Source organism: Nerophis ophidion, linkage group LG06 (genome assembly GCF_033978795.1).
Source record: "Nerophis ophidion isolate RoL-2023_Sa linkage group LG06, RoL_Noph_v1.0, whole genome shotgun sequence".
NCBI lineage: Eukaryota > Metazoa > Chordata > Actinopteri > Syngnathiformes > Syngnathidae > Nerophis > Nerophis ophidion.
This window is the reverse complement of record NC_084616.1, coordinates 33,766,653-33,787,574: the sequence shown is the minus strand read 5'-3', so window position 1 is coordinate 33,787,574 and position 20,922 is coordinate 33,766,653. Positions and strand designations below refer to the sequence as shown.

Below are 20,922 nucleotides of genomic sequence, written 5' to 3'. Positions count from 1 at the left end.
AAAATGTTCTCTCTTTTTTTCAAAATGTCCTCTTTTTTTTCTCTGTCTTACCTTTTTTGTTTTTCCTCAAACCAAAATGAAATGTCGCCATTTCCTGTCGTGGTCTAGCAGATACTCCAATTTTGTAGTGGTCTATCTTGACAAAACAGCGCCGTGTAAAATGTTGTGGACAAATAAAAACGAAAGTATTTATTTTAGAGACATCAGAGCAGGCAGGAGGGGATAACACCTGAGCTCGCAGGTAGCAGCCATTACAATCTCACAGCCTCAATAAAGCAGAGGAGCAGGAGGCTGGCCGACAGCAGATACAAGAAATACCCAAATTAGTACATCCAGCAAATTGTGACGTCACCCTGTAGCCACTGTTTAAAAAGACTGCAAAATACAGCAGTCAAAGTATTCCTAAACTGTATGTATTCACAGCCAAATGCATGAGCTTTATGATTTGACACTTTGGCATGTTTTATCTAAAATTGTAACAACATTTATAAGTCAGAATAGTGAAGCATCTTCTTGGGCACCTTTAACCTCCTCGAACCTGACGTCCACATACTGTATGTGGTCAGCAGATTTTTGGATGTGTGGACCACAATACAGCATTTTCCTCCACAAGGCCCTGGTTTCTACCTATGAGAACAGGGAAAATATACCGCATCAAATTTTAGATTCAACGTGGCTGAAAACACATCCAAAAGTTCAGGGGACAATTTTCCCCTCTTTTTTTGTTTTTATACTCATTGTGATTCCAAAGAGCCCAGATAGTTAAGTAAAATTAAACATGGGTATTACCATGCAAGAGTTTGGGTCTAAGGAGAGCATATACTTATGCAGAATTTTGTTAGGACATTTAAATAATGAGCCACAATTCCGACAATGTTAGACAATTACAAACATGTTTGCTAGATAATCCTCCATGCAAGAGCTGTGTATTAATTAAGGAACACATCGTTACTTACAAAACATTATTGTACATTGTCACCTTGTAGCGCTCGACGCAGGTGCCTAGGCGTGTGTTTTTTTTCAAGTAAATTGCAACCAACATTTCAGGCGTTTCATATCTTGTGTTAGCACAGTTGATAAGGAATTAGGCCAGGGGTCGACAACCCAAAATGTTGAAAGAGCCCTTTTGGAGCAAAAATACCCAAAAAAGTCTGTCCGGAGCCGCAAAAATTAAAAAGCCTGCTATAAGCGTTATGATGAAGTCAACACATGATGTAAGTGTCTGTTAGCTATAATAGCCTACTATCAAAATGACTATGTATCCCAGGCTGACACAATTCTTGGTTGACAGAAATGTTGAAATGAAATATTTATTCTACACATTTTTAAAACATTGGAAAACTTCTCAGGGAGTGGGAGAACTACTGGAAAAGACTTTCTTAGAATGGCCAAAGGTATAAATGTGTGCATCCAAGTTAAAGGAAATAGCGGGCTGTCTTCTTCGAATGGATTTATTACAATCTTTGCAAGCTGGGTAACGTTTGCTGTGGTCCGGAACAACATGGCACACAAACAACTATGAGAAATGCAGCCAATATTACATACAGATAATGTGTCATGAGACATGCATATATAAATTAAATGCACAGAGGACTTAAGTAAAGGAAAGTAAATATGCTCAAATATAACTACAAACAAGGTATGGATGCCAAAAGGATTAAAAAATGTTTGTAAGAAGAAGAATACACTATATAGAAAATGTATAGCACAAAGAATTACAGAGGCAAAACTTAAGTACAAAAAGTATAAAAACAAGTTAACAAACATACTACGATCATGTAGAAAATAATATTACAGTAAATAATTGGACAGGAACAAAAATAATATGAGAGCAGCATGGGGCATTCACAATAGCATTATTAAAAATGGCACTAAGAGCGATTACCACCAATACTTCTTAGACGGAAATAAACATAATGACAACATAAAAGAAGTAGTTGAAAGCTTTAATAATTACTTTGTAAATATTGGACCAAAATTGGAAGAAAGGATTCCAGACCAAGTTTCAATTGAGGACTATAATGATACCATAGAGTGAAATCCCAACTCCATGTTCCTCAGTAATGTGACACAGGAGGAAATAATTACAATTTTGAAAAAAATTAAATCTAAGACTTCAACTAATTGTAAAGGAATTGATATGGAAACGATAAAAAAAGGTTATTGAAAAGATCTCAGGACCATTAATGTATATTAGTAACCTATCATTTCAAACAGGTACATTTCCAAACAAAATGAAAATAGATAAAGTTGCACGAATTTATAAGACCGGAGATAAACATCTATTTACAAACTATAGACCTGTTTCTTTACTTCCACAATTTTCTAAAATCATTGAAAAACTGTTCAATAACAGATTAGAGAGTTTCATAAATAAAAGTAGAATACTTGTAGAGAACCAATATGGATACAGAGCTAATGTTTCAACTTTAATGGCTTTAATTGAAATTACAGAAGAAATTACCAATGCAATAGATGGTAAAAAATGTGCGGCAGCAGTGTTTATTGATCTAACAAAAGCATTTGACACAATTAATCACAATATTTGAATAAAAAAAGGGTTAGTCTTAAACTGGATAAGAAGTTATCTAACGAACAGGAAACAATACGTGAAGCTAGGCGAATTCACTTCTACAACGCTAAATATATCCTGTGGTGTACCTCAGGGATCAATACTAGGACCTAAATTATTCAATCTCTTCATAAATGACATTTGTAAAGTTACAAGAGATTTAAAGTTAGTATTATTTGCGGATGACACAACAGCGTTTTGTTCAGGAGAGAACACACAGAAGATAATACAAATAATAACAGAAGAAATGAACAAATCAAAAAAATGGTTTGACAAAAACAGACCATCATTGTATCTCAGTAAAACAAAAATAATGCTATTTGGTAACAGTAAAAGAGAAAGTCAAACACAAATACAAATAGAAGGAATAGAAATTGAAAGAGTAAATTAAACCAAATTTGTAGGTATTTATGATTGATGACAAATTGAACTGGCAATCTCATGTAAAAAATATACAACATAAAGTAGCAAGAAACACGTCAATGAATAAAGCTAAATATGTTCTAGACGAAAAATCACTTCGTATTCTCTACTGCTCACTAGTGTTACCATATCTGAGTTACTGTGTAGAAATATGGGGAAATAATTACAAAAGTATACTTCATTCACTAAGAGTGTTACAAAAAAGATCAGTTAGAACAATACATACTGTTGGATATAGAGAACATACAAACCCTTTATTTATTGAATCAAAGATACTGAAATTCCACGACATGGTGAAATTGCAAACAGCTAAAATTATACACAAAGCAGACTATAACATGCTTCGCAAGAATATACAACAATTCTTCTCAACAAAAGAGGAGAAATATAATCTTAGAGAAAAATGTAATTTAAACATTTGTACGCACGTGCAACACTTAAGACCTTCAGTATATCAGTATGTGGAATTAAATTATGGAATGGATTAAGCAAAGCAATCAAACAATGTACTAGTATGATCCACTTCAAGAAACTCTTCAAACTGAAAGTGTTTACAAAGTACAAAAAAGAAGAACCATGATAAACATTCTGAATTTATTCACCCATTCATTCTTTCATTCTCAAAATAATCTTACTTATCTCATCGTATGGAATAAAACTTACTTCACCAATTATTTATTTATTTATTTATTTTTATTGTGATTACTTATGAAGTATGTTGTGAATACATTGAGAACAGGAAGTGAACAAAAGTTTTAGCAACTGATATGTAAAAGAAAAGGGGTAGGATTAAATAAGCTCTGCTTCTTCCTACTCCTTTTCGAACATGTTGAAAAGAGAAACTGGAAATTGTGATGTATCATGTTGTATGCTTGCATGTTCGAAATAAACTCAAACTCAAACTCAATAGTGATACTAGCCTAAATAGCATGTTAGCATGGTTTAGCTTGCAGTCATGCACTGACCAAATATGCTTGATAAGCACTCCAACAAGTCAATAACATCAACAACGCTCACATTTGTGCATTCACGCACAGTAAAAAAGGTTTGGTGGACAAAATGAGACAAATAAGGAGTGGCCTAAAGTATGTCCTCCTCCCGCATCGTTGAATACATTTATACATACAAACAAACTAAGGTGAGTTCAAGAACCACCAAAATTAGGTGCTCGCCAAATACACTGAACAGGGATCTCTAACAATTAGGGAGGTTTGTGTCGTGTTGTCCTCCTACTAGGATCCACTAGGGCGGCGTTAAAGAGCCGCAGGTTGCAGACCCTTGAATTAGGCTATGAATGCTCCCTCCGCGACCCAACCTCGGATAAACAGAAGACGGTGGATGAATGGGTTGATGGATTGATACTATACAATGAAGCGTGTTAGATGTGTGGAGAAATGTAAAAAAAAAAAATGATGATGTATAATGGAAAAAGTTGGCTATTTTATAACTATTTTACTCCTGAACCTTTGCAAACCAGATGTGAACATTTGTCAAAACATGCACACCTACTGGGTTGCCTGTGCTATTAATTTCTGACAAATGCATCACAAGCTGGTGTTGTTGTCAAATCCAAAATTTTAACCCCAAAGTTGCATCAAGCACCTTATTGGCTCTACATTACACCCCATATAACTTTAGGGTGTTTAGCTGAATCACTGCACGATTTGGTACACACATCTATTGTACTTTTTTTTTTTTTTTTTTTTTGGTCCTGTCCAGCTACTCAGGCAAATCATATTGTTGATGTAGATGCCCATACCTGCTGTACAGATTTACTTTACAAAATACTTTATCGCACTTAAAGGCACATGTCTGTCCAATATGAGTATTGGCTGAAAAAACATCAGGAAAAACCTTTTTGCATGGGTGGGATTTAGCGGCTTTCCCCATTTGTCTGATAACTATGAACCTTTAGGAATAAGTGTATTTAAGCAAGCATGTCTTCCTAAGCATTTCGATCACAACCCATATGATGTGCCTCAAAAGTGACAACTTAAAAAAACGATGGGGTTCCCTTCTTTTTTCCTTGATTACGTCTGGTCCGCAATTTCAGTAGATGGTGATAGCGTGGTAGTAGAATCCAAATACCATAAGTGCATGTTTGTAAACGTTAAGCTGGGAGGCCACAAGCGCCATTAAAAATAGGATGTGTGCGGGGAAGACCCATTGAATATTCACCGCGACCCTTCCCTGCCATGCTTAATGGCGGGCGCCTTTCCTTCGCTCTTTTTCAGCTCCTCTACCACCCATCCCCCTTCCCTTCCTCCCTTGCCTCTCCTCTTCTTCCGGACGGCTTGCTTGCTTGCTCGCTGTAGCTGCCTTTGCTGTGCATCTTCTCAGCCTGCTGCTGCCACAGTTGCCGCCTGTCTGCTTGCTTTGCTAGCTCGCCATCTCGCCGTTGTGTGTCTCCTCTCTCTCTTGCCCGGCGCCCCATTATGAAATTTTCAGTAGCTTTGCAGCAGTTTAGTCATGCGTTAGAGTAGATTAAAAAAAAGACTCCACGCATACATGGCAGTAGCGTGTGAAAGTGTGTTAAAACTGCTGCGCATGTGTCGTGCGTGTGGATGAAACATATGTGTATTTAAATGTCATGCTAATGGCAAGTGGGACATTCCGAACGTGGGGATGATTCCAGTGTTACCACTCAGGAGGCTTGGACACACAATCCTAACGATGGACAGGATTTTTTAATTGGCCTCTACATTTCACTCAGATTAATGTCAAGAAGGTGATGTGACTGCAGTCAGTCACTTAATTCCTCCTGCATGTTCATGTTCTTGCATATGTGACGGATGCTGGCTATTTTTTCTGTGCAATAGTAAACTCCCTTACAAGCTGTGGTGTGCTAAGCCTGTGTCTTTTTGCTCTTTGGCTACACGGCTCGACTCTCAACCGGTGGGCATTCGGGCACTCGTACTCGCAGCAGCGTGCATTACATGTACATTTTGGTTGCATGAGTCATGTGACTCTTCCACCCTCACAAAAAGCTGACTCGGTCGTTTCCAGCCCTCAACAAGCTCCGTAGGGCCTAATGTAACAAGGGGAGGTCTTGTTAAAGCACACTGGCCCAGATCAGTTGTGCAAATGCACATTGTCTCATTAAACTTTCATGCCATTCGCCATGTTTTATTTAATCAATTATGAGGTTATCCACTCTATCTGTGTTGGCCCTGCGATGAGTTGGCGACTTGTCCAGGGTGTACCCTGCCTTCCGCCCGATTGAAGCTGAGATAGGCACCAGCGCCCCCCGTTACCCTAAAGGGAATAAGCAGTAGAAAATGGATGGATGGAGGTTATCCACAGTAAAAGGCTTGCCAGCTTATTTTGGTTTCTTAAAAAACAACAACTCCTCAGCTGAGCATAGATGGCGGACGGCATGAGCGACGGCAGCTAAACGCAGGGTGCCTTTACAAGTGCACGCACGCAAACGCAAACCGTGCATCCAGGGGACAAAAGGAAACAAAAAAATACTGTGATCAATCAGGACTGCTGAGTTAATGGGACAACGTGCTAATAATAGAAACAACCTGGCAGCCTTTTTTCTTACTTCAAATATGTTTTGTTGCATGCAAAATGTCAGAAATCCTGGATGATGTGCTTGCTAACATGATCTTTTATCTTTGCTTATCTATGAAGTGTGTCCCAGCGGAATATATTAGATTGATTGTCTTTTGTGTGCAGAACGCAGGTCACAGTTTTATTTAGAGCACGTTCACACGATACGGATGATCCCAGTTTGGGTCTGACAATATATCACGGACCATTTTATCAACTCTTTTTTTTGCCAAATAATTAATTTAACTGAGTAGAAGTCTAATTGTGTCTCTTGTATGAGGAAGTACGGAAACCATCTGGTGGGATAAACTGATCATGCACTTCTAAAGAACAGTGCTACCTTGGTTCGTTACAAAAAGTTCCAACAATCAAATGGTCTCATGAAATAATGTAAACCCGATGAAAACTCCCTAAAAACACTTCTTAAAATTTCTACTGAGAATGATTATAGTTTAAAAAGCTATGTGAAATATAAATATGACTAATGAATGGATAAATCCACAATTCAAACCATGTTTGTCTTTAACAAAGACTTTCGCTGGAGAAGAAGACAAGTTTTTTCTTGAATTCAGTAGTGTTTCTCACTCTTTTATACAGTGCTGGCCCCTTTTAGATTTCCTCCGCCCCATGATGGCTTATCTTGCAGCACAGCAAAACAGCATAGAGACTGAGTCACCAACCTGTGGGATTATTTGTTTGGCCACTAGATTTAGTGCAAACATAGTACAGTTGTCCCTCGCCACAACGCACTACAAATAGTCGCTTTACCACATCACAGAATTTTTTTTTTTTTTTCTAAAGCATATCCCACAATATGCTTTATAAGAAATGGTCCAAAATGTAGCATTTCAAACATAAAATGACTGAAATTATAGGATTATTGGCCACTAGAGAACACCAAACCAATCAGAGTGCATTGTTCTGCCCACTGACTGGCTCAACCAAAGGCAGCATTAGTATGTTAGATTAAAATAGTGTAAAGGTGACTAAAAGGTGTTATTTCATGTCTTGAGGGTTGTCATAATGCTGAAAAACCCATTTAGAGGGTTGTATTCATGTTTTTATGCTTTTCTGATTCAAATATTGGATTTATATGTTGATTCCTACTTCACAGAAATTAATTAATTGCGGTCATGTCCGGAAACAATTTAAAGCGATAAACAAGGGACAACTTAAGTTTTGGTATGTGCAGTGTTTGGCCAGACAATAACCGTGGTACAAGTATATTAAAACTGGAGCAAACTTTTGCAGAAAAATTGTCATTAAAAAGTGGGGCGTACGAAAACCGAGGTACCACTGTACTGTAATGATTATCACATTCTGTTGTATACACTTGCTTTTGTCTTTAACTGATGCATTCCTTCTTTCTCTCTTCTTCTTCTTGTCTCCACAGACATTTATAGTGCTGAATAGAGGGAAGACAATCTTCCGTTTTAGTGCCACACCTGCCTTGTACTTCATAAGTCCTTTTAATCCAGTTAGGCAAATAGCTATTAAAATTTTGATACATTCATATCCTTTTAAACGCTTCTTTAAAAGCAAAGGCTTAAGGATCGCATGCTCGTGTGTATTATTCATGATATCCTGTCTGTCTATGTGTAGCGATATGACATTTCATATTTTGAGCATGCATGATATTTAAGAAGGTAAAAACGATAAGTAATTTTGACTTTGAAACTGATGCAAAATTAATACAAGGCTCGAGTAGTAGCTGTCCTCAAGAAACAACACTCGCCAAAGTTTCCCTTTCATAGCAATAATACTTCTGTACACTGTAGTACAGGCCTGGGCAATTATTTTGACTTGAGGGCCACATTTACAGAAAAAAATGTGTCTGGTGGCCGGTATATCTATTTTTAGGAACACTAATACAAAACCTCACAATAATGTCTGATTGAATGCAAAAAACGTCATGACAGACCGCCTTAAAAAATATAATGGAATTTCACATTTTTCTATGAACGATAAAACCCTGAATATTAAAAAAAAATATGAATGCCACATACCCTTTCGATCGACATATTTTAAAATCAAGTGAAACGCAACAAAAATGCAACAAACAGTGAAATATGAACGCGAAGGGTACAAAATAAACCCACCTACAATATGATATATCTGATATCACTAAGCTTTAGAACTTTGTTGTAAAAATCTCCTTCCTCCTCTGTGGAAACGCTTCCCACCCACACTGCTTGGTGGCTTGTCTGAGCTGCTGTGACGTAGATTACCATAGTAACTAATTAGATGACCATAGTAACTAATTAGATTACCATAGTAACTAATTAAATGACCATAGTTTCTGGTATATCATCCAAAATTGCAGATTTTAACCATTAAAATACTTTGTAAAGTTGAAGACTTAGGGTCATTAGAAAACATCATTGCACATCATAATGGCAGCTACACTTTACATCTTAAAGATCTAAATAAAAATATTTGGGAATGTCGGGTTGGCCAGATTGAAAATCTTAACGGGCTGCATGTGGCCCCCGGGCCTTAATTTGCCCAGGCCTGCTGTAGTGGATACACTCAAACCTCTGCTGAACGAACCATGTTATAATGTCAATATCTATCACTTTGTCTAATAATTTGATGAAACCAAACTCTTTGATTACGTATTTAGCATGAGTTTTCAAAAACTGTGTTGTTTGTAACCTTTTTCTTCCTTAACTCACTCACTCTTTTCAGCATGATCATTATGTGTACTATTTTGACCAACTGTATATTCATGACCTTTAGTGATCCTCCCGAGTGGTCAAAACAAGTAGAGTAAGTACACGTTTTTAATTTTGTCTTCCTCTCTATCATCATCATCATAATAATCGTTTGCACCCATCTGCAGTTTGTGCCTCTCCTCGTCATACAATTGATTCTAGCACAATGAAATATTGTATTGTTTTATTAATCCATCTTCAGGATCCTATTTAGACATTTTTAAATTAATCAGAATTTCAATCCATGGCCTTTGTAATGATCCTGAAATACTGTGTGTTGATATCAGCCGCTTTGGGTCCCTGCACACTCCTATTGCGTTCATTGAAATATATTTTTTATACTTAATAGGTCGGACATACCTTGGAAAAAGATTGCAGTTCAATGCAATCCACTTTTTGAAATTGCTATTAAAACTGAAAATGCTTTAATGATATACTGAATAATATAATAATTTTTTTGCTATTTTCAATCAGCTGGCTTTATTGTCATGTACAATAGTGCGTAAGGGTGAGTGATATGGCCTAAATCAGTGGTCCCCAACCTGATTAACGGGCCGCAGAAGAATTTTCAAATTAATTTTTATTTTCAATTTTTTTTGTTAAATAAACATAAAAAACACAAGATACACTTACAATTAGTGCACCAACCCAAAAAACCTCCCTTTTTCATGCCAAAAAAAAAATAATAATTGTCCTGCAGGGGCCGCGGGACAAATTATCAAGCGTTGACTGGCCTGCAGCTACAAAAAGGTTGGGGACCACTGACCTAAAGTATATATTGTGATATATATTGCAGCCTACTGTGATAATAATATCACAATATATTATTTGGTATATAAATGATAATAGAACCATTTTTAAACAAGTCACAAAGGTTCGTAATTTAGGTGCTGATGTATGCGGTAATATATAACATAGTTTCTGGTTGTATTAGTTTATCAAAACTATCATTATTCTTTTAGCTAATTTACTGTTAAAATTGTATAATTTTTTTATTGTAGCATTGTTCTATCTAGACTTTAGTAAAATTTAATAATAACTTATTTTCCTGTTGTTTGGATACTTTATATTAGTTTTGGGCAATACTTCAAATGTGGGTATCAATCCAATACCAAGTATTTACAGGGGCAGTATTGGTCATATCAATGCTGATACTGATACTTCTAATTTTGTCATCAATGTTATTAAATGATCCATTCTTAATCACAATTACAATCGAACAAAAATCAGTATGTATCAATAACAATAATATTATTAAACTATTTGCTTATTCCCTTTTATTACTTACAAAATGTATCATAAAGTCAATAGTGCGAAATAACTAAACTAAAGTAAAAACTACAATTGGTTTTTGCTTTCCTGGGTTTGTAAGCATGAACTAAAATGACAAAAAACTATTTTGTGATAATTAATAATACTGATTAAATCACTGTAGTATTGAACATAACCTAAAACTATACTTGGTATTGTTACTGTTGATATTTGTATCAATCCGCCCATCTCTGTGTAGGTTCTACAATTCTTGTTTAGCGGTTAGCTAGGCTTTTTTGTATCCTCCTACAGTGTGTAGTGCAGCATGTTTAGCTATTCCTTGTCCTCAAGTCTTCCAGTGATATAAATTTTTTTGTTAAAAACTCAGTTTATTTGCCGCCATGGAGGCAAAGATGATTGACATTGAAAAAGATTCGTACTGTGTTGGGACATTAGTCGCTAGCTCGCCAGCTTCAAACTGCATTATCACGATATGACGGTAAATTCAAATCTCTATCATCAGCCGAATTTACATCATTAATATCGTACATCGTTACCATCGCGCAACCCTAATAGTGACCCTACTTACCAAATATGGTTCCTTTCCCTACAAAGTGAGTGGGGCATAAACTGCTGCAAATTGATAATTTTGAGCACATTTCGCACGAGTTATGTTTCTGACTGAATGTTTATCAAGGACTGTGAAGTGATTCAGTCAACAATGTTTTGTCTTTCAGGTACACATTCACAGGAATTTATACTTTTGAGTCTCTTGTAAAAATCACGGCACGAGGATTCTGTATAGACCGGTTTACATTCCTCCGAGATCCATGGAACTGGTTGGATTTCATGGTCATCTCCATGGCGTAAGTGTAACTCTTACACCTGCTACTCACACTGTGAAAAAAACAATACTTTGGTCGAATGGTTACTTTCACTGATGCCAATGTTCATCTTTCCTGCTGATAACTCATCTTCTGTTTCCCTCCATTGTTCTGTGAGACCTCTCTTTGGGAATTGAAGGTTTCCATGCGACACACCGTGGCTTCGTGGACCGCATCCACGCCTCATTGTTTTTGTCACAACTTTTGTCATATAAAATCTTCCTGTCTAAAACATTCAGTTTAAGGTCTTTCAACTACATTATGTAGGCTGTCCCTAACAGTGTACATACTATATTGATTGTGTTTTTTCTTTAATAAGTGCTTTGAAGGAATATAACAGTGCCTCCAGAATTTTGCTGGCATTTTTTGTGATGGTTGCAACCTAAAATTACTGATATTGCGGCATCTTTTTCAGAAAGTTGTGGCAAAAGTTGCGCTGTTTTGAAGCCTACTATTTTTGATTAACATTGAATCAACTTGTGATTCTAGCAACTTTCTATCAATGTTTTAAGTGTTTTTTGTAACTTTAATCTATAAAAGCACAGAATTTGTAATTGGAACAAAAATACTCTGCTGATGTTTTACTTGTTTTATGACACACTGACTTAAAAGCAGACACTAGATGGGATAAAAAGCACATACTCGGAGCCTATTGACGAATAACTGTACAGTTTTAATTCAACATTTCTAGTAATGTAATGATTTATTAGATATATGAAAGAAACAGCACCAAAGTCTTCCTAATTGTCTGTTATTGTCTCTGTTGTCCACAAGTGGCAGACATTCTCTGTGTATGTTTAACACTTAAACAGTACTTGTCCATCCTAAACATTTATTTAGTTCCAACACACTCACCTTCAAACATTCAGAATTTTTGAGAGAAATCTATAGCGCTAATTGCTGTTGCTAAAGGAGAGACGATGAGAGATAATTAACACACGTCAACATCTCTGTCATGTAGATGCTGCCTCTTTGCTAGGTCAGCATTGCGAATAAAAAATATTAATAATATTTCATTATATATGTTATACATAATAAAATGTTATATATTACGTTCCTCAGAAGGTTTAGCGCTGTAGACAGTAACAGAAAGTAGGTCTAGGGCAGTGGTTCTCAACATTTTTTCAGTGATGTACACCCTGTGAACATTTTTTTAATTCACGTACCCCCTATTCAGAGCAAAGCATTTTTGGTTGGAAAAAAAAAGAGATAAAGAAGTAAAATACAGCACTATGTCATCAGTTTCTGATTTATTAAATTGTATAACAGTGCAAAATATTGCTCATTTGTAGTGGTCTTTCTTGAACTATTTGGAAAAAAAAACATAAAAATAACTAAAAAGTTGTTGAAAAATAAACAAGTAATTCAGTTATAAATAAAGATTTTTACACATAGAGGTAATCATCAACATAAAGTGCCCTCTTTGGAGATTATAATAGAGATCCATCTGGATTCCTGAACTTAATTCTAAACATTTATTCACAAAAAAGAAATCCTAAACATCAATATTTATGGAACATGTCCACAAAAAATCTAGCTGTCAACAATGAATATTGCATTGTTGCATTTATTTTCACAGTTTATGAACTTACATTCATATTTTGTTGAAGTATTATTCAATAAATATATTTATAAAGGATTTTTGAATTGTTGCTATTTTTGGAATACTTTAAAAAAATCTCACGTACCCCTTGGCATACCTTCAAGTACCCCCAGGGATACGCGTACCCCCATTTGAGAACCACTGGTCTGGAGAGAACGACAATTGAACAATCCGAGCAACAAAGAGTTGACATATTGTTCTGCTTTGTCTAAACAAGAAACAAACTTAGGTTTTGGTTAGATAGTTGGCATGAGCGTTTGAGACAAATTTTATTTGTGAGAATGACTCAAATTGGCCAAAATATGTGAAAAAGTTGTGGTCAGACAAAATTGAGAGGCCGCGCATAGTTTGCGGGGATTAGTTGATTTTGCGTGAATTGATGCGATTGCGACATCGCAAATTATCAATACATCCAAATGGAAGGATAGTATTATGAACACAACGTACCATCATTGAAAACATGGACAAAGTATTCACATTCATAAATGTTTTATTGCACTTACTTGCGTAAGCACTACTTTTATATTTGGCATACCTGATTTTGGGCCATTGCTCGCGACTGTAAATTACATTTGCGGGTTGTTGTCAAAATGCTATACAAGCGACATGTTAGCATACATGTAATACATATATCATCCAAGTTTTATCATCATTTGAGAAATGATCAAAGATTTATGGCCCATTATAAAAAGACGTTACTTACATTTTACAGACCTGCTTGTTCGTCTCCTGAAGGTGTGTACCAAAGTATCACCATGGTTCAGCTAAACATTAAAAAGTTGTTTTGGCACGCGGCATAATCAAAAAACAAAATGAAACAAGAATTAACGAATACAGCAAACTTGTGGGAAAAAAGCGCAACAATGCAGAAAATAACGAGAAAGAGTTTAAATCTTGTAAATAATATAGTTTGAGCCAGATCTGGTATAAGTTTGCTTGTAGAGCAGATACCCTAAACTCGGGTACATAGGATTGGTTCTACAAAATAAGCAAAACAGCGAGCGCAACCCATGTATGCATTAATGCATATACAGAATGTATGCACACTATCAGAACGACGGACGACCGAGAGAGTGTGCATGGCAACATGCAATGTTTGCAGAGTCTATCCAGCAATTCCATTTTTGAGCTGCTGAATGACTTAAACACAGATTTTAAATCAAATTTCAATCATCTGGCTAATGTGGCTACAAGCAGGTAGTAAGGCCAGGCATCCACTTTAGCTGTGCTCCAAAATGATGTGTTAGTTTTAACGGATAGATACATTCTTAGGGCAAATCAAAACAGATATTGATTGCTACATAAATACAAAAAATATATACCGATAATTTAAATTGGAAAAATAACTTGTTGCCATATACAAACCCCGTTTCCATATGAGTTGGGAAATTGTGTTAGATGTAAATATAAACGGAATACAATGATTTGCAAATAATTTTCAACCCATATTCAGTTGAATATGCTACAAAGACAACATATTTGATGTTCAAACTGATAAACATTTTTTTTGTGTGCAAATAATCATTAACTTTAGAATTTGATGCAAGCAACATGTGACAAAGAAGTTGGGAAAGGTGGCAATAAATACTGATAAAGTTGAGGAATGCTCATCAAACACTTATATGGAACATCCCACAGGTGTGTAGGCTAATTGGCAACAGTTGGGTGCCATGATTGGGTATAAAAGCACCTTCAATGAAATGCTAAGTAATTCACAAACAAGGATGGGGTGAGGGTCACCACTTTGTAAGCAAATTGTCGAAAAGTTTAAGAACAACATTTCTCAACGAGCTATTGCAAGGAATTTAGGGATTTTACCATCTACGGTCCGTAAAATCGTCAAAAAGTTTAGAGAATCTGGAGAAATCACTGCACATAAGCGATGATATTACGCACTTTTGATCCCTCAGGCAGTACTGCATCAAAAACCGACATCAGTGTGTAAAGGATATCACCACATGAGCTCAGGAACACTTCATAAAACCACTGTCAGTAACTACAGTTGGTCGCTACATCTGTAAGTGCAAGTTAAAACTCTACTCTGCAAAGCCAAACCCATTTATCAACAATATCCTGAAACGCCGCCGGCTTGGCTGGGCCCGAGCTCACCTAAGATGGACTGATGCAAAGTGGAAAGGTGTTCTTTGGTCTGACGAGTCCACATTTCAAATTATGTTTGGAAACAGAGGACGTAGTGTCCTCCAGAAGAAAGAGTAAAATAACCATTCGGATTGTTATAGGCGCAAAGTTCAAAAGCAAGCATCTGTGATGGTATGGGGGTGTATTGGTGCGCAAGGCATGGGTCACTTACACATCTGTGAAGGCACCATTAATGCTGAAAGGTCCATAAAGGTTTTGGAGCAACATATGTTGTCATCCAAGCAAAGTTATCATGGACGCCCCTGCTTATTTCAGCAACACAAGTGTTACAATAGCCTGGCTTCGTAAAAAAAGAGTGCGGGTGCTTTCCTGGCCCGCCTGCAGTCCAGACTTGTCTCCCATCGAAAATGTGTGGCGCATTATGAAGCGTAAAATATGACAGCGGAGACCCCGGACTGTTGAACGACTGAAGCTCTACATAAAACAAGAATGGGAAAGAATTCCACTTTCAAAGCTTTAACAATTAGTTTCTTCAGTTCCCAAACGTTTATTGAGTGTTGTTAAAAGAAAAGGTGATGTAACACAATGGTGAACATGCCCTTTCCCAACTACTTTGGCAAGTGTTGCAGCCATGAAATTCGAAGTTAATTATTTGCAAAAAATAAATAAAGTTTATGAGTTTGAACATCAAATATCTTGTCTTTGTAGTGCATTCAATTGAATATGGGTTGAAAAGGATTTGCAAATCATTGTATTCCGTTTATATTTACAGCTAACACAATTTCCCATCTCATTTGGAAACGGGGTTTGTATATGTGTATGTACATTTTCTGGGACATCCTGTATGTGCAAGACCAAAATGTCATGACATGTCTTGTGTCCTCCTGCCGCCCCTCTAGTAATGTCTGAACTGATGTCCATCGTCACATGTGCACATCAATAACAAGCTGTTGTAACTGTGGTTTGATCCTGCAGGTATATAACAGAGTTTGTAAACCTAGGCAATGTCTCAGCTCTGCGCACCTTCAGGGTGTTGAGGGCATTGAAAACTATTTCTGTAATCCCAGGTAAGACAGGATTGGGTGTGGGGCTGACAGGGGCTGGGTCGGTGTTAGGTGTGTGTGTCTTTCTTTCCTTTTTTTCACCTTCCACCCTTCTCCTCCGTGGACAGGCTCTGTGAGTGGCGTCGTTTTTCCTCCTGGTTCGGTGGTGTTGTGCTCTTGCCGTGTGTGGTTTTTGTCATCGTGTTTGTTCTGTGTGTGATCCTTCCCCTATTTCAGATATGTAACAGAGTTTGTGGACCTGGGCAATGTATCTGCGCTGAGAACGTTCAGAGTTCTCCGAGCATTGAAAACTATCTCTGTGATTCCAGGTGAGACTCTGTTTAAACACTAAGGCTGATCCTCTCACCCTTTCTTTTCTACTCACTATTCTTATGATTACAATTATGATTTAAGCAGCAACAAAATTTGGAGATAGACATTTTTTTGGTTCTTTTTGTCCTCCGAAATTATCAAAAATGGTACCAATACATTTTTGATAGGCTTTGCAGTCTCCTCAAGGGCCCTCCAATGTGTCTGCACTCTTTTCCTGCCCCAGTAGCGCTCTCATTATGAGGCTGGTTTCCAAGGCAGCTGCGGCTCTCTTCTAAAATAGCTTCTTTCACTGGCTTTTCCCAATAAGCAGATGCCCTTTTCTTCAGTTAAGAAAATTGTCGATGGAGCATGCTCATCTTTTGACTGATAGATAATAGTGTCTCAAAATTGTAGTCTTTCTCCTCAATTAACGTGCGAGTGGAACAAAAGGCTTAGTCATTTTGTTGCACAAAGGAAAAAGTTAACTCCTGATATATATATATATATACAGTATATATATATGTATATATGTATATATATGTAATTATATGTATATATGTATATATATGTAATTATATGTATACATATATATATATATATGTATATATATATATACACACAGTATATGTACTCACCCAGATCCTAATGTATGAAGACTGCCAAGCCTAGATTGCCAACATACTGTATCTCTTATGCTGCATGATGCTTTTCAGTCACTTGCTTTTACAATAACAACCTATCGAGAGCTTGGCTTCCAAATGGCATTGGAAATTTGTTTTGCCCTCCTTTTGGTTTTGTTTTTAGTTTATTGATTTTGTTCTTCCTCTTTACAACCTGTAGAGAGAGAAAAAAAAGAATGCCGATCTGAATGCAGATGGGATGGGTGAATGGCTTATTGACCTTTCTGGGTGACATTTACCCTAAATACCTATTCACAAGGAAATGTACTTGTTTGCAAACCAGTGGCACGATCAATGATATCACTTTTCTGACAACATAGTTTTGGTTTCAATTACGTTCTTGGCAGGTCTTTTACAGATGTATTAATCCAATGAGGGTTATTAAGGATGAGTAAATCAATCAGTACATTTAAGCCAGGCTTATGTTTCGGCGTTGTCACTACGCCGTCCCGTCTTCATCCTTTTATAGCTCCTCTTCTGCCGGATTTCTGGGGGCAGTGTTTTCCGGAGAGTCAACTCAGTGAACAACCGTGACACTAATTAACCATTTTGCTTGTTAGCTTCCTTTGTCGCGACCATACATTGGCAATTAAAGAGAGGTGGGGCCTTTTATTGGATAATTAATTAATTAATGGCACTTTTATTGCAAATATTGAGCAGAAATTGGAGGAGAAGGTGTTGACTCTATGTGCTCAAAACACATACACCAATCACAGCCTTTTTGAGCCACACAATATATTAAGACTATAAGGTGTGGGAGTTTAAAGGTGAACTGCCCTTTTTAATTTTTTTGGGAATCAATTACAATCCTTATAAGTAATAAGAACACATGTGTATTTTATTTTTTTTGCATTTTAATTTGTAATATTTGGCTCGTTCTAGGTTGCTGGCAATGGTGTTGATGGGAGTAATACAAAACCCTAAATGCATCCAAAAACAGCCAACAATACCCCATTTACATCTCGTGACCTGAATATTAGCAAAGTATTATCAATATTGTTATTGTTAGCGTTTCAGACAAACTATTTTTAGCCACACGGTGATGATGTGATCACAGAAAGCTAACTAGCTTAAGCAGCTACAGTGTTGGTATACTGAGCTGCTACTCATGTTAGCCTATTAGTTGGTGAAAGTTAAATATGGAATATAAATCATGCCTCTCACTTGGATAGAAAAAGGTTGTAGACATAAACCGAGAAGTTGGTCTTCTGTGACATTCAAATTATACCCAGAGATGGCAAAAAAACTGCACTGGCTTTTTTTTCTCACTCTTTACAAGGATTCTGATTAATTCTTCATATAAACAGAAATATATGAATATCCTCACAGTCTGCATCCTAGCAAAAGCAGATATTGTACAGTAAGTGATTATTTTATTATGTTTGTTATCTCTCATAAGGTCCATAATGATTATTAATAGTTGTTGAAGAAATAGCAAACGTAATGAAATTAATGGGTCGCCATATGCTTAAAATGAGCAAAAATACATAAATATTACATGTTACTATGAATGTGCCTGTTACTATACATTACATATATACTTACAGCAGGTATATAAAACCATGATGTTTGGATGTTTTTTAGAACGCTTTTTAGACGGAAGAGAGCAACTTCCTTAGGCTTCATTGTTAGCTGGTTGTGGAGGGGGCGTGGCCTGCGGGCCTGCAGAGAATCGGGGTGTGCCGGGACTGGCCTCAAAGTCCGCGACAGGTGCATAGATTGCCCAGGTGGGCCTTATAATCTAATCACCAGTCGCTCTGCTTAAGCAGCAGCCGGGGAGAAGAGGTTGTGGGAGCTTCCGGCTGATGTATTGGATGGGGCGGTCAACGCCCTCCACCTGCTGGGACAAAACAGCTCCCAGTCCTCTGCCCGACGTGTCAGCCTGCAGACTAAACGGGAGAAAAAAATCTGCCATGTGCAGGACCGGCTCTTTGCAGAGGGCCTTTTTAACCCTCTCAAACACCGGCTGGCACTGCTCTGTCCACTGAACCAGATCTGGAGTACACTTTCTGGTGAGGTCAGTTAGTGGGCCGGTCTGGTCCACAAACCGGGGGATAATTCTTCAGTAGTAACCTGCCAGACCTAAAAACTGCCTCATCTCTTTTTTCGTCTTGACGCGTCAGGCAGTGGACTGGGAGCTGTTTTGTTCACAGCAGGTGATGGGCGTCGACCGCCCCATCCAATACATCAGCCGGAAGCTCCCACAACCTCTTCTCCCCGACTGCTCCTTAAACAGAGCGACAGGTGATTAGATAATAAGTCCTACCTGGGCAATCTACGCACCTGTCGCTGACTTAAGGCCTGTCCTGGCACACCCTACTTCGCTGCAGGCTCGCAGGCCACACCCCCTCCACACTGACTTTCCAGCCATCCATCCATTTTTTTACCCCCAATTCCCCCCAAAATTGCAGTTTCCTTTTAAAAGTCTCGGTTATGCTACTGTATTAAGGTACGAGGATATACTACGCCGGCTCGTTCGTCCCCTCCAAAAATGCATAGCTTTATGTGCACTTCCAAAAAACCGTAACCTTAGTTGGTCGACTTTTAAGACATTATTTCCTGTATGTGTGTGACTCATTCAGAGGGCTTTCTACCCTGATTTGAGATCAACAATTATAATGAAAGTGACAGTTGTAGACTAGATTATATAGAATAGCATTGAATGCTTTAATGTCATCAAACATGAGAGCATGATGGGATTACAGTAAAATAAAAAAACGTGTTAAAAATAATAAATAAGTACAAGCACAAACAGCAGTGCAACTGTGAAAAAGTGTGTAAGCTATTGGGACAGATTTCATATCCTAATGGCCCACGGGTAAAAACAGTTTTTAAACTATGTTTGTCCTGCTCTCACGTGAGCAAAATTTCTTCCCTGTTGGACACGTATCAATTTAGTTGCAGCTTCAATAGACGCTTCCGACTTAGCCCACACCGCCTTGGTTACTGTTATGTCACTCGCGCTTTTATCAAAGATGGCGGAAGATCAGCAATCACTTGCTTGAATTTCAGACAAAATTTGCATATCTTTCTTTCCCAGTGCTGAAAATCTGTTGCAGCAATCACCTGCAGGGGTCATATTATGATTTTTTTCTACATTTAAAACAATTCCTTGTGGTTTACATACCATGTAATGGTGGTTCTTTGGTCAAAATGTTGCATAGATGTTGCGTCTTGTCCTTGTCATCCATGTTGTAGTTTTTAACACTTCCATATGAAGTCTACTAACAGACATAAGTTAAAAGTTGGCTTCTCTGTATTAGAAATGACAACAGCGTACATGTGCATGTACGAGCCAGTCCGCCCCACAAGAGGATACAGAACAAGAAGGATTTTATTCACTCCAGCACAAAGCCCTTAGGGTAAATTTGTACCATATTTAGAGATATCCGCTGACTTCACTAATGGGAAAAACGTCACCATTGGGATAAATTTTAAATGGTTCGGTTAGAGCAGGGGTCTCGAACATGCGGCCCGCGGGCCAATTGCGGCTCGCGAGACGTTACTTTGCGGCCCGCACTTTGATATGACAATTTAATGTTGGTGCGGCCCGCGAGTTTAATATGAATGGAGCTTGACAGCGTCATACTTTCCCAACGTTACCAATTATCCCGTGAGTCCCCTGAATTTCAGGGCATCCATTCTCTCGAAATCCCTGTCGAACTTTACCCAATCAACAACATTCAGGGGGTGCCATAATGGTACTGCCTTTAGCGTCCTCTATGTCCTGTATAGACAGCGTGCAAGCCCAGTTACCGGTATATGTTGCATCTAGCTGTGTCCCA

General features: G+C 37.6%; 1 protein-coding gene across 5 annotated transcripts in view; it reads left to right on the top strand.

The window, feature by feature from the left end:
- scn8aa (sodium channel, voltage gated, type VIII, alpha subunit a) overlaps nucleotides 1-20,922 on the top strand; it is a 99,084-nt gene that overhangs the window by 18,864 nt on the left and 59,298 nt on the right. For 3 of the 5 annotated variants that reach the window (XM_061903475.1, XM_061903478.1, XM_061903479.1), the window contains 4 exons: nucleotides 7,944-8,062; nucleotides 9,230-9,319; nucleotides 11,253-11,381; nucleotides 16,383-16,474. In XM_061903475.1, coding sequence (XP_061759459.1) covers nucleotides 7,944-8,062; nucleotides 9,230-9,319; nucleotides 11,253-11,381; nucleotides 16,383-16,474 — 430 coding nt within the window. Of the gene's footprint in view, nucleotides 1-7,943; nucleotides 8,063-9,229; nucleotides 9,320-11,252; nucleotides 11,382-16,077; nucleotides 16,170-16,382; nucleotides 16,475-20,922 lie in introns of all 5 variants that reach the window. The other 2 variants (XM_061903480.1, XM_061903477.1) reach the window with 1 other exon arrangement.